General features: G+C 37.8%; 1 protein-coding gene across 2 annotated transcripts in view; it reads left to right on the top strand.

Moving 5' to 3' along the window:
- Positions 1–16,554, top strand: part of JMY (junction mediating and regulatory protein, p53 cofactor) — a 105,268-nt gene that overhangs the window by 31,700 nt on the left and 57,014 nt on the right. For both annotated transcript variants that reach the window (XR_003131947.3, XM_025437037.3), the window contains exon 2: positions 5,502–5,675. Coding sequence is in view for 1 of the 2 variants with exons in the window: in XM_025437037.3 (XP_025292822.3) it covers positions 5,502–5,675 (174 nt within the window). In the remaining variant the exon portion in view is untranslated. The remainder of the gene's footprint in view (positions 1–5,501; positions 5,676–16,554) is intronic.

The raw sequence follows: 16,554 nt of genomic DNA, 5'->3' as shown, positions 1-16,554 counted from the left end.
AAAGTGATTATTGATAAAGTTGGAGTAATACCTATCATATCTGTTACTGTTTTCTGTTGGTTGCCTTGTTTTTGTCCTTTTTTTTTGTCTTCCACTCTTTCGGCCTTCTGGTAATAATTGAGCATTTATTATTTCTGTTTTTTTTTTTTTTCCTCAATTAGTAGATCCTCAATTACCATATTTGTGATACTTTAAAAACTTTTAAGGGGTGCCTAGGTGGCTCAGTTGATTGAACATCTGCGTTTGGCTTAGGTCATTATCTCAGGGTTGAGGGATTGAGCCCCACATCAGGCTCGGGGCTCAGCCAGGAGTCTGCTTCTCCCTCTCCCCCTGCTCATGCTTTCTCTTTCCCTATCTCTTTCTCTCTCTCTCAAATAAATAAATGAAATCTTATAAGTTTTTAGTGGTTGTATTTGAATTTTCTGTAACACATATGCAGTACTAACCAAGCTTTCTTTCAAATGATACTGTTCTATTTCACATGTATGTAGTACCTTATAAAAAGGTATTCCCAGTACTTCCTTCCTGTCCCTTTTAACCTTGCTGTCATTTATTTTATTAATCTGTAAGGTGTAATCACTGGATATATTGTGATTATTACTTTGAGCAAACTATTACCTATTAGATAAGAATAACAATAGGAAAAGATGTTAGTTACTTTTATTAATTTCCTGTCTTTATTTATATAGATCCAAATTTCTGACCTGTATAATTTTCATTCTTTCTGACAAATACCTTTTAACATTTCTTGCAAGATCGGTTCCCTCAGTTTGTTTACCTGAGGAAGTCTTTGTTTCTCCTTCAATTTTGAAGTTGATTTCACTGAATACAGAATTCTAGGTATATGGATTTTTTTTTTAACTTTTTTTTTTAAGGCTTATTTATTTTTTTTACTATCTCTGCACAGTGTGGGAATTGAACACACAACTTCAAGATCAATGGTGGTATGCTTTCTGACTGAGCTATCCAGGGACCCCCGAACTCTCATTTCACTTGACTTGTCTCTTGGCATGGTTTCTCAAGAGAAGTCTGATATAAATCTGGCCTTACTCTTTTATAGGTAATTGTTCCATGCTTGAATGTTCTATTCTTTCAAAATTTTGTTTGCCAAAACTATAATGCAAAAAACATTTTCTACTGACATTTCTGCAAGGTCATTGGTTTCTTGTGTTTTGTTGATGTGTCCATTCTAATAAGACCATTAAAGGCATTTTTGCATTTTAGTGGTTTTGATTTATAGCATTTCCTTTTAATTCTTATTATTTCCAACTTTCTGCTTATGTTATATACATTTGTTCTTGTATGTTGTCTACTTTTTCTATTAGATTCCGTAGCATATATTTTTTAAAAATTTATGTATTTTAGAAAAAAAATTACGTATTTTAGAGAGAGTGTATGCAAGTGGGGGGACAGGCAGAGGGAGAGAACTTACTGAGTATGGAGCTTGATGCCATTAACCATGAGATCATGACCTGAGCCAAAACCAAGAGTCAGTTGCTCAACCTTCTTGAGGCACCCAAGCACCCCAAGATTGCCTAGCATACTAATCATAGTTTAAAGTTTCCAGTCTGATAATTCTCATATCCATGCTTATTATACCTGAGTATGGTTCTGATGCTTGCTCTATCTCTTCTAAATTTGCTTTTAATATGCCCTGTAATTATTTTTGAAAACTGGACATGATGGTACTAGGTAAAAGGAGCGGAGATAAATATGCCTTTAGAGTGAGGTTTTGTTTATCTGTCTAGAGGAGGCTAGACTCTGTTACTCCAGGCAATCGCTCTAGGTGTCAGAGGCTAAAATTTCCTGTCTTTGGTTTTGTCTCCTGTGGTGTTTTGGGTTTCCCTGGTTACTTCTTAAAATCCTAAGACATGTTTTTTTCTGTTTCATTCTCCTTTTGTACAGGAGCCCCACTGATGAAACAGTAAGGAATTAGGGGAATAAGAAGTGCTAATCATAGACTTATGATTACCTTTTTTTTTTTTAATTTTTATTTATTTATGATAGTCACAGAGAGAGAAAGAGAGAGAGGCAGAGACATAGGCAGAGGGAGAAGCAGGCTCCATGCACCGGGAGCCTGATGTGGGATTCGATCCGGGGTCTCCAGGATCGCGCCCTGGGCCAAAGGCAGGCGCCAAACCGCTGCGCCACCCAGGGATCCCCTGATTACTTTTTAATCTTTTAACCTCTTGGTGTGTCTGCTCTGGGCCTATTTTAGACACTGTATTTTTTAGTCTTTTTTAGTCCTATGATATCCTTGGGGGAACCTGGGTGGCTCAGTTAAGTATCTGACTTCGGCTCAAGTCATGATGACCTCAGGGTCCTGGGATCAAGCCCCTCCTACGGCTCTGTGCTCAGTAGGTATTCTGCTTCCTTTGTCCTCCAGCCCCTTTGCTTGTGCTCACTCACTCACTCAAGTAAAATCTTTAAAAAAATTATTTCTCCTTTGAGATTTTGTTTATTCTGCATGAGCAAATCGTGTCCATTAGCTTTTTATAATAATTGCTTTAAAATCTGTGCTAAATCAACAGTATTTCATATTAAATTTGGTCTCCATTTAATTGCCTTTTGAGCATTGTTTTCCGATTTCTTTATAGGTCTGCTAAATTTGGATTGTATTCTGGACATTATAAATGGTACACAACAGAGAACCTCTGTTGTGTTATATTCCCCCAGAGAATTTTTTTGTTTTTTTAAACAGGTTTGTTTCAGCAGATAGTTAATTTAATTGGTTCAGCTGCAAACTCTACTACTCTTCTTACACAGAGCAGTGGCTAAAATATTACATTTATATCCTTACCTGCTATGCCCATAGCCTATGCTATGTATACATAGTTCCAGTCATCATCTTGAAATATGAATAGAGTGTATTTTTTTAATGATTTTTGAGAGAGCATGAGGGACAGAAGAGAGGCAGTGAACAAGAAGCCCGCAGATGGAGCTTGATTCTCAGATCCTGGAATCTTGGCCTGAGCCGAAGGCAGACACTTAAACTGAGTCACCCAGGCACTCCTTGAGGAGAGTTTATATACCAATTTGGGGTTTCCTCCTTTGGCTTTCTCCTTTTCAGCATTCCTCCCACGACCACCCTTTTCTGTGTGCTATGGTTGCCTTAAACTCTGCCCTCTGATTCTTCAAGCACCAAGACTGTAGTTTTGTTTTATACAAACTTCTTTCCTCTGGTAGCCACTGGGGCTTGCCCTCAGGCAAAATGCCATGAGTAAAAATTCACTCAGGGTCTTACTATCTTCTAAGTATTGATGTTCTCCAGTTTTTATTTACTTCTAGTCACTTTAGTGCCTTCAGGTAGTTTTGTAATATTTTGCTCAGCGTTTTATAGGCACTATTGGTGAGAGAGTTGGTCTAAGAAACTATTCAGCTGATACTGGATAGTGGCAATTCTTCATATTAGCAGTGAAAGTTGGAATTACAATAGCCTTAAAACAATAACATTTATATGGTACTTTTTTTTTGTCATAAAAGCACTTTAAGGTAGATTATCTGATTCATCATGATTGTTAATGATATACTAGGCAGACACTAACATGTAGTTGCTGGTACATTTAGTGCTAAGAACCTGGGCAGGAAGAGAACTTGAATTCTTTTTTTTTTTTTTTTTTTTTAATTTTTATTTATTTATGATAGTCACAGAGAGAGAAGGAGAGGCAGAGACACAGGCAGAGGGAGAAGCAGGCTCCATGCACCGGGAGCCCGATGTGGGAATCGATCCTGGGTCTCCAGGATCGCGCCCTAGGCCAAAGGCAGGCGCCAAACCGCTGCGCCACCCAGGGATCCCGAGAACTTGAATTCTAAATTGAGTATAAATGTATAGCGCAATAAGGTTACTAAAGCAAAAAGCTGGAGAGGAAAATAGTAGTGAAAACTTTAGGTATGCAATGGAAAGAAATTTTGTGCCTTTGAGAAGATGAAACCGTCACCAGGTAAATAGGCACCAAGAGTAAATACATAAAATATTGTCTTGCCTACATGGTTTTTTTCAAAGTCTTTTAAAATTGTAGCGTAAGCTTCCTGGGATTCTTAGAAAAGGATTGCCTATTCTCTCCAGGTCACACAGTGTGCCATTATTGCCCTCTCATTCTTTCTCATGGTATTCATTGTTTCACTGTATTTTTATTCCTTTTAAAACTTTAAAAAATAATCTTTATAATATCACAGTTTGTAATTTTTAAAAATTTACTTAGTTTCTGTTTATTCACTATACTGTAAGCTTCCTGAAGAGAGTGTCTGTTTCTGTAATGTTCATGTTTGTTGAGGAGTGAAGGAAGGCATGTGTGCACATGCATATACACGTACCAAGGAATGCAAGTAAGAGTTATAAAAATCTATTATACTCAGTCTTAAACTTTTTAAAGATTTTATTTATTTATTCATGAGAGACACACACAGAGAAGAGAGACAGAGACATAGGCAGAGGGAGAAGCTCCATGCAGGAGGCCCGATGCAGGACTCGATCCCAGAACCCTGGGATCAGGCCCTGAGCCAAAGGCAGATGCTCAACCACTGAGCCATCCAGGCGTCCCAGTCTTAAACTTTTTAGTACAGTTTTTATTAACCTAGATTTTGAGGGATGTAATAGGCATGAGTTGAAAGTTAATGTGGGGGATCCCTGGGTGGCGCTGCGGTTTGGCGCCTGCCTTTGGCCCAGGGCACGATCCTGGAGACCCGGGATCGAATCCCACGTCGGGCTCCCGGTTCATGGAGCCTGCTTCTCCCTCTGCCTGTGTCTCTGCCTCTCTCTCTCTCTCTCTCTCTGTGACTATCATAAAATAAAAGACCTTAAATTGATGGGAAAATAAGCAATTATTAATTAACATGAGAATTTAAAATTTAAAAAAAAAAAAAAAAAAGAAAGTTAATGTGGGAATGTTCCAAATTGGGAGGAAGAGCAGAGTGGCGAGAAGATTTGGGAAAATTAGTAAAATAATATTGGGAAGAGTTGATAATTATTTTGTATATTAGCTATGAATTTTTTTTTCTACCAGATAAGTGGGAAAACATTTTTAAGGGCTTAAGTCTAGGCAGGTAGATAGTACGGAGTCCCAGAAAATACACAGAATAGGAATAATATGAGAGCAGTTTGAAAAGGATGATTCAGGCAGGTCTTGGGTAGTAAGACACATCAGTATGGAGACAAGTGATGAAAAACATTCAATGCTTTTTTTTTTTTTTAATTTTTATTTATTTATGATAGTCACCCAGAGAGAGAGAGAGAGAGAGAGAGAGAGAGAGAGGCAGAGGGAGAAGCAGCCTCCATGCAGCGAGCCTGACGTGGGATTCGACCCTGGGTCTCCAGGATCGCGCCCTGGGCCAAAGGCAGGCGCCAAACCTGCTGCGCCACCCAGGAATCCCCATTCAATGCTTTTTGTTCCTTCTGTGTTTCAGTGTTTCAGGGTCCTAAGAGGTTAAGGGAGGGAGTTTAAATCAAGTAGTATAGGCTATTATAATCAGATACTTTGCAATAAAACTTTCTCCTTCCACAGCTCCTGGATAAGCACAAGAATACAGAAAGCATGGTTGAGCTTCTGGACTTGTATCAGATGGAGGATGAAGCCTATAGCAGCCTTGCAGAAGCCACAACTGAACTATATCAGTATTTACTACAGCCATTCAGAGACATGAGAGAACTTGCCATGCTACGAAGACAGCAGATTAAGGTATTTTTTTCATCATCTTTTTTTTTTTTTTAATATTTTATTTATTCATGAGAGACAGAGGCAGAGACACAGAGGGGGAGAAGCAGACTTCATGCAGGGAGCCCGATGCGGGACTCGATCCTGGGACTCCAGGATCATGCCCTGAGCCAAAGGCAGACGCTCTACCGCTGAGCCACCCAGGCGTCCCTCTTTTTTTTTTTTTTCCTTTTCTTTTCTTTTTCCTTCCTTCCTTTCTTTTTTTTTTAAACCCCCATAGTAGCCTGCTTGTTGCTGGCTGGCCATAGGTGAGCTTTTTAAAAATGTAGATACCTGGTCCTTTCTCTCCAAAGATTCTATTCTGGTCAGTTCAGGTTACACAGAACCTGAGCACCTCATTTTAAAGTATCTGAAGGGTGATTCCGTTGAGTAGCCAGGGATGAGAGGAGCCTAGAAAGTAAAGTTGAAGATACATTGAGAAATTTCCATTTCCCTCCTCCCCCTCCTTTTCCTATACTTTTCTTCTCTTCCTCTCCCATTTAATGTTTTGGGGATTGTCTAGTCTTAGATTTCTTTATTAAGTTTTCAGAACATTTCTTCTGGGAATACCTTATTTGAAAGTTAGATTTTATTTATTTATTTATTTATTTATTTATTTATTTATTTATTTATTTATTTAAGATTTTTTTATTTACTCATGAAAGACACAGAGAGGCAGATACAGGCAGAGAGAGAAACAGGCTCCCTGCAGGGAATCCGATGCAGGACTTGATCCCAGGATCCAGGGATCATGACCTGAGCTGAAGGCAGACACCCAACCACTGAGCCATCCAGGCACCCCAAAGACTGGAAGAATTTAATGTTAGAGCTTAAAAATTGTTTTTTGAAGCTTTATTTTAGGGGTGTGGGAAGTACAGAGGGAGATGAAGAGAGAATCTTAAGTATACTGCATGCTGAGGTTGGAGCCTGATGCAGGGCTCCTTCCCAGGACTCTGAGATAGTGACCTGAGCTGGAACCAAGAGTTGGCACTTTAACTGACTGTCACCTGGGCAACCCTTTAGAGCTTTAAAATCTATGATGTTTAATTTTCATGGGTAAAGTATGCATTACACTTTAAGGCAAGTGTTACTACATTTTCCTTTTCATGGTGTTCTTTTAGCTACTCTTTTTTTTTTTTTTTTTCCTATCTATGTCTTTGTGGGAAATGACATAGATACAACCTTAGGTCTGTAAAATGTCATCCTGAAGCTTTGGCAAGGTATCAAGGAATGAAGCTAAAGCTGTATTTATAGAGAAATTTATTGTTATTAGAGAAGAATAAAGTTTTAAAGCAAACATCCAGACTTTAACCCTAAGAGGGTAGAAACAGAGAGCAAGTTAAACCCCCAAAATTAAGAGTGGGGTCAGTAAAAAACAAAACAAATTTAAAAAAATCTGTGAAACAGGGCAGCTCCAGTGGCCCAGCGGTTTAGCACTGCCTTCAGTCCGCGGTGTGATCCTGGAGACCCGGGATCGAGTCCCATGTCAGACTCCCTGCATGGAGCCTGCTTCTCCCTCTGCCTGTGTCTCTGCCTCTCTCTCTCAATCTGTGTCTGTCATGAATAAATAAAATCTTTAAAAAGATTTAAAAAAAAATCTGTGAAACCAAAATGTGGTTGTGTTTGGGAGCAAAAACACTATATTTTATAACTCTAGCTGAAATTTTTTTTTTTTTTTTTTTTTAAAGAAGAGCCACATATCTGGTAGGACTGAAAGTGCATATATCACTGCAGATTCTACAGATGTTAAAGTTAATAAAGAAATATGGACAAGTTTACCAATAAGTTTTATCTATTATTTATTTATTTATTTTTAAAGGTTTTTTTATTTACTTATTCATGAGAGAGAGAGAGAGAGGGGGGCGGGGGGGGGGGTGGGCAGAGACACAGGCAGAGGGAGAAGCAGGCTCCCTGCAGGGGATCTGACGTGGGACTTGATCCCAGGTCTCCAGGATCATGCCCTGGGCTGAAGTCGGCGCTAAACCGCTGAGCCACCCAGGCTGCCCTATTTATTTATTTTTAAGGATATATTTTTAAAAATATTTTATTTATTTATTCATGACAGAGAGGCAGAGACATAGGTGCAGAGGGAGAAGCAGGCTCCATGCAGGGAGCCTGATGTGGGACTTGATACCGGGACCCCAGGATCACGCCCTGGGCCTAAGGCAGATGCTCAACCACTGAGCCACCCAGCCACCCCAAGCTATGCAATTTAGATGAAATGGATAAATTTTTTGGAAAAAAATGCAAATTATCAAAAAGGATTCACAGAGAAACAGAAGACTGTTGGGAGCCCTATATTAACAATGTTGGGCAGTTCATAATTTAAAGCCTTTGTAATGAGAAATCTACAGGTCCAGATGACATCATTGGGTTTATCAAAGATATAAGGAAAAAATTATGCCAATTATACACAAGCTCAGAAAATAAAGGAGGTGGGATACCTGAGTGGCTCAGTGGTTGAACGTCTGCCTTTGGCTCAGGACATGATCCCGTGGTCCCAGAATCAAGTCCCACATCAGGCTCCTTGCATGGAGCCTACTTCTCCCTCTGCCTCTGTATCTGCCTCTCTCTCTCCGTGTTTCTCATGTATAAATAAAATCTTAAGAAATAAAATAAAATCTTAAAAATAAAGAGGGAATACTTCCCAACTCTTTTTTTTTAGTCTAGCATTATCCTGATGTCAAAATCAAATGATACTACACAAAAAAAGAACTAGAGATGCATGACCCTCATGAATGTAGATGCAGTAATCCTTAATATCATCTTAAAAAATAGGATCTAGTGATCAATAAAAATGATCATACAGTGTGTATAATTAGGGTTTATTTCAAATACAAGGTTCTTGGGGATCCCTGGGTGGCGCAGCGGTTTGGCGCCTGTCTTTGGCCCAGGGTGCGATCCTGGAGACCCGGGATCGAATCCCACATCGGGCTTCTCCCTCTGCCTCTCTCTTTCTCTCTCTCTCTCTCTCTGTGACTATCATAAATAAATAAAAATTGGGATCCCTGGGTGGCGCAGCGGTTTAGCGCCTGCCTTTGGCCCAGGGCGCGATCCTGGAGACCCTGGATCAAATCCCACGTCGGGCTCTTGGTGCGTGGAGCCTGCTTCTCCCTCTGCCTATGTCTGTCTGTCTCTCTCTCTCTCTCTGTGACTATCATAAATAAATAAAAATTAAAAAAAAAAAATAAATAAATAAAAATTAAAAAAAATAAATAAAAGTTAAAAAAAAATACAAGGTTCTTTTAACATTCAGAAATAAACCAGTATAATTTACCATATTTGACTAAAGGGGAAAAAATCAATGTGTCTATGGATGCAGAAAAGCATTTAACAAAGTTCAGTATCCATTTGTGATAAAAATTTAGCATACTACAGGAGGAAAGGGGAATTTCCTCTACTTGATAAAGGGTATGTATAAAAAGCCTACCTAACATCATATATGATGGTGAATGATTAAATTCTTTCCCTCTTTGGGAACAAGGCAAGATTATTTACTCTGACCACTTTATTTTTATTATTTTTAAAACGATTTTATTTATTTGAGAGAGGGAGGGAGTATGAACAAAAAGGGAAAGGGGAAAGGGAGAAGTAGATTCTCCATCTAGCAGGGAGCTCAACTTGGGGCTCGATCCCAGGACCCTTGGATCATGACCTGAGCTGAAGGCAGATGCTTAACCAACTGTGAGCCACCCAGGTGCCCTGCTCTCACCACTTTAATTCAGTGTTTTTTCTGGAGTTTGTAGCCAGAAAAAAGATATATGGCATATAAATTACAAGGACAAAATAAAGCCATCTGTACTTTTAGATCATATGATCGTGTATATAAGATATCCTAAGGAATTTTAAACAAAAAACCTGTTGAAAATGATAGGTAAATGTAGTTACAAGGTCAGTATTAAAATTTTTTTTTATTTTTTTTTTATTTTTTATTTTTTCAGTATTAAAATTTAGTTTCATTTTCTTTTAGAAATGAAACTGAAGAGGCAACTGGGTTGGTCTAGTTGGTTATGTGGTCTGCCTTCATCAAGTCATGATCCCACAGTCCTGGGATGCAGCCCTATATCAGGCTCCTGTTCAGTGGGGAGTCTGCTTCTCCCTTACTCCCTCCCCACCACTCATGCTTTTTCTATGTCTCTCAAATAAATTTTTAAAGGAAACAATTATACAAAAACTTTAAATTACCATTATAAGTCCTCTCTCAACACAAACTCTTTAGGAATATATTTTACAAAATATTTGAAAGTTTTGAACACTGAAAATTATAAAACTTTGCTGAGAGTCATTAAGTGAGTGTACCTTAAGAAATGGAGGAATCGTGTTAATAGTTTGGAAGATTCAGTAATGTTTAGATGTCAGTTTACAATTTTGTAGATTCAAATTAAAATTCTTTTTTTTTTAAGATTTATTCATTTATTCATGAGACGCAGGGAGAGATAGGAATGCAGAGACATAAGCAGAGGGAGAAGCAGGCTCCATACAGGGTGTCCGATGTGGGACTCGATCCCCGACCCTGACCCAAAGGCAGACACTCAACCGTTGAGCCACCCAGGCATCCCCAAATTAAAATTCTTTTTTTTTTTTTTTTAAGATTTTATTTATTTGCTCATGAGAGAGAGAGAGGCACAGGCAGAAGCAGGCTCCATGCAGGGAGCCAGACGCAGGACTCATTCCCGGGCCTCCAGGAACACAGCCTGGGCTGAAGGCGGCACTAAACCGCCGAGCCACCTGGGCTGCCCCCCAAATTAAAATTCTAATAGGTTTTTCCCTTTCAGAAACTGACAAGCTAATAAGTTTTTATGGAAAGACAAAGGATGGCTTTATAACAACTTTGAAAAAGATGAAATTGGAGGACTTACATTACCTGATTTCAAAATTTACTAAAAAGCTAGAGAAAACCAGTCATTGTAGTATTAGCCTAGATGGAATTGTAAATCAGTGGAAGAGAATAGAATCCTGAAATAGATGCATGGTTACATAGTAAGGTTTTCATGAAGGTGATAGAGCAGTTCAGTGGGGAGATAGAATAATCTTTGCAAGAAATGCATACCTACTAGAATTGCATGCCCATATAAAAAATTGATCTACGTCCTTATACCATTTACAAAAATTAACTTGAAATCCATCTTAGACTTAAATAGAATCTCTTAAGTTCTAAAACTTATATAAGAGGGGTGCCCGGGTGGCTCAGTAGGTTAAGCATCCAACTCTTTTGGCTCAAGACATGATCTCAGGGTTGTGAGACTGAGCCCTGCATTGGCTCTAAGATCTTTCCCTCTGCCCCTCTCCCTGCCACCACCCCCTAGTTCTCTCTTAAAAAAAAAAAAATTATAAGAAAACATAGAATGTTTTCACAATTTTGGGGAAGAAAAAAGTAAGGGCTTTTTGACATGATGAACAAAACTTGACCCATAAAGAAAAAAAAAGTTGATAAATTGGACTTTACCAAAATTAAACACTTATTTTTGAAAGATTAAGAAAAAAGGTAAGTCCATAGATTGGGAAAAATACTTATAATACATCAGAAAAAGGAACTGTACAGCTCAATAACACAGCCAAAAAATTAAAAAACAGGCTAAATATTTAAAAGGCACTTAAAGAGAGACGTCTGGGTGGATCAGTAATTGAGCATCTACCTTTGGCTCAGGGCGTGATTCCAGGGTCTTGGGATCAAGTTCCGCTTTGGTTTGCCCACAGGGAGCCTGCTTCTTCCTCTTCCTGTGTCTCTGCCTCTTTCTCTCTGTGTCTCTCATGAATAAATAAAATCTTTAAAAAAATAAATAAAAGACAAAGAAATGGCCAATGAGGACACACAGAATAGCTTAAAATAGTCATCATAGAAATTCAAATTAAAACTATAATGAGGGGCAGCCCCGGTGGCGCAGCGGTTTAGTGCCGCCTGCAGCCCAGGGCGTGATTCTGGAGACCCTGGATCGAGTCCCACTTCAGGCTCTCTGCATGGAGCCTGCTTCTACCTCTGCCTGTGTCTCTGCCTCTCATTCTCTCTCTGTGTCTCTATGAATAAATAAATAAAAAATCTTAAAAAAAAAAAACTATAATGAGATACATACTCATTAGAATCAATATAATTTAAGATTCTGGCACTTCCAAGGGCTGATGAGGATAGAGAGTAACTAGAATTCTAAAGTATTGCTAGCATATTTTATAGTGGTGTAAGCACTTTGATAGACGGTTTGGCTCTTCATACGTTAGACATATACATAACTTACTACTCACCTATTCAAATCCTAATTATTTATAAAGAGAGAATAAAACATCTGCTCACAAGACTTAAACACTAATACTCATGCCATGTTTCTTCACAGTAGGCCCTAACTAGAACAGCCCAGATAGCCATCAGCAGATGAATGGATAAGCAAAATGTAATATTTCTATATTTATACTATAAATACTCAGCAGTGCAAAGGAATTAATTTTTGATAGGCACAACAACATGGATAAATCTTAAATTTTGCTAAATCAAAGATGCCAAATAGAGCAGTGTATATACATGTGTGGAGGGATGGATGGCTGGGGAACCTTCTGGAAGTGATAGACTGGAAGTGATAGAAATGTTTTGTGTCTCCATGGTAGTGGTTGTTGCTTGGGTGTATGTAGCTATCAGAAGTCATTAAATTGAGCACTTTAAATAGATTCATTTGATTGTATGTAAATTAAACCTTAATATGCTGAACAAAAGACGATAGACCCTGTAAATTATATAAATTCATTTACGTGAAAATCTGGAGATTATGGTTGTGATCTATGTTGACAGAAAGCTTAGCATTTGTTGCTTGAGGTTGGGCAGTGGAGATTGAGAGGGAACAGGTGTAACAATCCTTTGAGTGATTGACAGGCTCTAAATTTTGGTTAGTGGTTTTTACGTGGGTATATAAACATGTCAGAATTCATCAAACTTACACTTACTTTGGGAACATTATGTTGTATGTAAATTATGACTTAATAAAGTTGATTTAAAAATCCTGTAAAAATTGATTAGAGGCACACAAACTGGAGTGATCAACACTGTCTAAAGATACATCAAAAAAAAAAAGAGATTGGGCAGCCCTGGTGGCGCAACGGTTTAGCGCCGCCTGCAGCCCGGGGTGTGATCCTGGAGACCCGGGATCGAGTCCCACGTCGGGCTTCCTGCATGGAGCCTGCTTCTCCCTCTGCCTGTCTCTGCCTCTCTCGCTCTCTCTGAATGAATAAATAAATAAATCTTTAAAAAAAAGAGAGATTATCAAGAATTTCACCATTGAAGAATGAAGAATTCAATAGGAAGTGGGTACATATGTCTACATTGGAGATTGGAATAGAGAATGCTCCATAAATAGATAAAAACAGGAATGGTACAGTGAATAGGCATATACTTGTGCTTTTAGTCAAATTATTGAACAAATACCAAATCTTAACTCCTATCTGGCACCATTAGTCGATGCCAGTAAATAGCATGACTGGGATCAAAACACATGTGTGTTTGATTGCAAAGCTTGCTGTTTTAGTTATACCATAGGATGTAAATTGTTTGATATGTCTTGGGTATAAGGATTTGTAGGAAATGAGAGGAGAGATGGTCGGGCATCCTGGGAGTTTTACCTATATTCTAGATTTTCGAGAACTTTATTTCCAGTGGATTTGATTAACCTCGATATTAAGGCATGATAGAAAAGGAGTTAACTTGGCACCTTGAATATATCTTTATATTTGTAAAATTAAAGTATTTATAAAGTATTTGTAAATATACATTTATATTTTATATATAATTTTAAATATACAATATATAAAAATAAATAATATATAACATATAAATTATAATTCATTTAATTATATAATGTTATTTATATACACACACCCAAGCAACAATTTATAATATATAAATTTTATAAATATAAAATATATAAAATTTATATAAAATATATTTTATATTTTATAAGTATACATATCATTAATATGATATAGTTACTGTATATATTAAATGTACTTTATTATAGTCTTTATATTTTTATAAATGGTAATTAATAAAGATTTTTCAATAATCCTTGGTTTCATCTATAAGCATTAAGCAGCCCTACCCAGAATTTTTGGCCTAGAAATTCTGAGACATACACCCCTTGAGGGACTACGAGACTCTGTCTAATATATTGGTTCTCAAAAACTGGACTAGTAGCATCAATATCAGTTGGAACCTTGTCACAAGTACAGAATCTTGCGCGCCGCCCCCCCCCCCCCTTTTTTTTTTTTTTAGAATCTTGGTCCTTACCTCAGATCTCTACTGAAACTGTAGGGGAAAGGTGTCAGCAGTCTTCGTTTTTAACAAGTCTTTCAGGTGATGATGATGGATACTTAAGTTTGAGAACCACAAGTTTAAAAGAACTTAAAACCACTAAGGGATTGAACACACTGAACTCAAAGTTATGATCTCTGGGCCTCAGGTTTCACAACTACAGAGTGAGATTCAAACTAGATTCTGTCTAGATTTTTAAACCCAGCCTATTAATGAGTCAGGGTTAGTTACTGAGTGGCCCACTAATTTGTTTATTAGCTAAAAGCAGTTCAAACACGTTGGCCGGCTTTTAGTACTTGCTGAAAGAAATAAGCTAGAATCTAGAAGGCATCCTCAGTTCTTCTCTCCCCTTTGTAGCCAGGCGCCTCATTTTGCCAGTCATCTCCTCATTGAATCTTAAATATGCTCTTCCACCCTTCCTCTCCCCAGGACCAAGAAATCTGTAGGTATCTGGTGAAATAGATATAAGTACTATTATATTAATAGTGTGTATTATATAATTATATATGTAAAACTCTCCATATTATACATATAGTATATATACTCTCCAGCCTCTATTATAGCAGACAAATTAGAAAAGGGCCTTCTTCTGAGCAACTGCAGCAGTACACATGATGTGGCAAAACATGGGCTTTTCAGTCTCTACGCTCTGCATCCTTCATCGGGCTCTTTTGTACACAGTGTGACTGTTACATTATTGGACCACTGTATATTATTGCATGCCAACTGTGAACTATATAGTGCTGTCAGTTTACATTAAGCTACTTTTCTCTTACCTGAGCCATTTTTTCGTTGAATTCCTTGGCTTTAGATTTCTCACTTTTATTTATTATTTTTTTAGGATTTATTAATTTTTAGAAAACATGCATGAGAGTGCGGGGAGGAGAAGGAGAGAAGGAGAGGATTTCAGGCAGACTCCCTGCTAATAAGTATGGAGCCTCACACAGGGCTTGATCTCATCACCCTGGAATCATGACCCAAGCTGAAATCAAGAGTCAGACACCCCAGCCTGACTGACCCACTCAGGCACCCCAGATTTCTCTAATCTTAAAAAAATATATTTCACACTTTTTTTGAGAATATTGATTTACTTTGAATACAAAAAATGCACACATAGATACTTCCAAACCTGATCATGTCATTTTGTTAATCATAGTCTCCTTTGGGTGATGCCTGGGCCTGGAAAATTTACACAAAAGGTACTACTACATCAGTATATACAAATTTATCTTGCCATCTCTTTCACCTGAGAATTGGAGGGTTTTTTAAATTCTTTCTTCACCCACTAACCCGACAGTAGACAGGAATAACACTTAGGTTTCTCATATAAAAACCAGTATCCAAAAAAAAAAAAAAAAAAAAAACCAAAAAACCCCCAGTATCCAAGGAAGTAATGTACTTCATAATAGGTAATTGATGCCAAGAAATCTGTATTTATTAGTCTCACTATAGCTACCTAAACTGACACATACTTTTTTCCATTTTAAAAACAGGCACTGTTTTCTTTCTAGCTCTGAAATTGAAAACAGAGATGTCATTGTTTTTAAGCACATGATCCAGCTGACCAATGCTGTACATTTTCAGACTTGCCAAGTTAGGAAAGGAACTTAGTATCCTGGCTCAATGTCTTAGGTACAATAAACTGTAATAACATTTTTTTATAAGTTGGCTGTACCATTAATTACTGAGTTTCAGAGGTCATTTAAACGGCATTAAAAAAAGCATAGAGAGCATGTTTGTGTTGCATATATTTGAATGTGCCTTTACAGTGAAGGTAAAGATAATCCAGTAAAAAAGTACAAGTTTTCCTCAAATAATTAAAAGCAGATTTTAATTTGTTCTCTTTAAAAAGCCATAATGCAAAAAAAAAAAAATAAATAAATAAAAAGCCATAATGCAAGATTCCTCATATCTGTACAATGTTAGGCATCCAAGTAGAAAAGATTTCTATTTAATGATCTGAGTTAAGATTTTTGAAGTTTGAACACTGTTTTGGTGTTTATTAAATTTCCTTTTTTTTTAAATTTTATTTATTCATTAGAGACACACAGAGAGGGGCAGAGGCAGATTCCATGCAGGGAGTCTGATGTGGGACTTGATCCTGGGACTACAGGATCACACCCTAGGCAGAAGGCAGGGGCTAAACCGCTGAGCCACCCAGGGATCCCTGTTTATTAAATTTCTATTCCATGGTTGTGTCTGTAGGGGTTTGATTGGAAAAGTAAACCAGTTATTTCAATAGGGGGAATTTAATACAAAGAATAGTTAACTTGATATAAAGTTGTTAACCAGATGGTTAAGAAGGCAACTCTAAGATATCAGAGCTAACAGTTGTAAAAACAGCCACCACTTCTGGGATTAGTGGCACACAGGGAAAGAGATGGTAATTATTAAAGCTTTAGTTAGCGTGGAGGATGGACTGTGTGTGGAGCTGAAGTCCAGGGAAAGCAACATGGCTTGTCAAGGGCTGGTGTGTCTCAGCTCAAAGGAGAGACCCAGATTTCTGGGAATGGGCAGGCTGGTGTTGGTTTGTCTTGCAGGGGAGGGTGAGCAGAAAGTGAGGCTACTTCTGCTAAG

The sequence above is a fragment of the Canis lupus genome, chromosome 3 (assembly GCF_003254725.2).
Source record: "Canis lupus dingo isolate Sandy chromosome 3, ASM325472v2, whole genome shotgun sequence".
In the NCBI taxonomy this organism is placed as follows: domain Eukaryota; kingdom Metazoa; phylum Chordata; class Mammalia; order Carnivora; family Canidae; genus Canis; species Canis lupus.
Note: the sequence above shows the minus strand (reverse complement) of the source record. Positions and strands in the feature narration are given on the sequence as shown.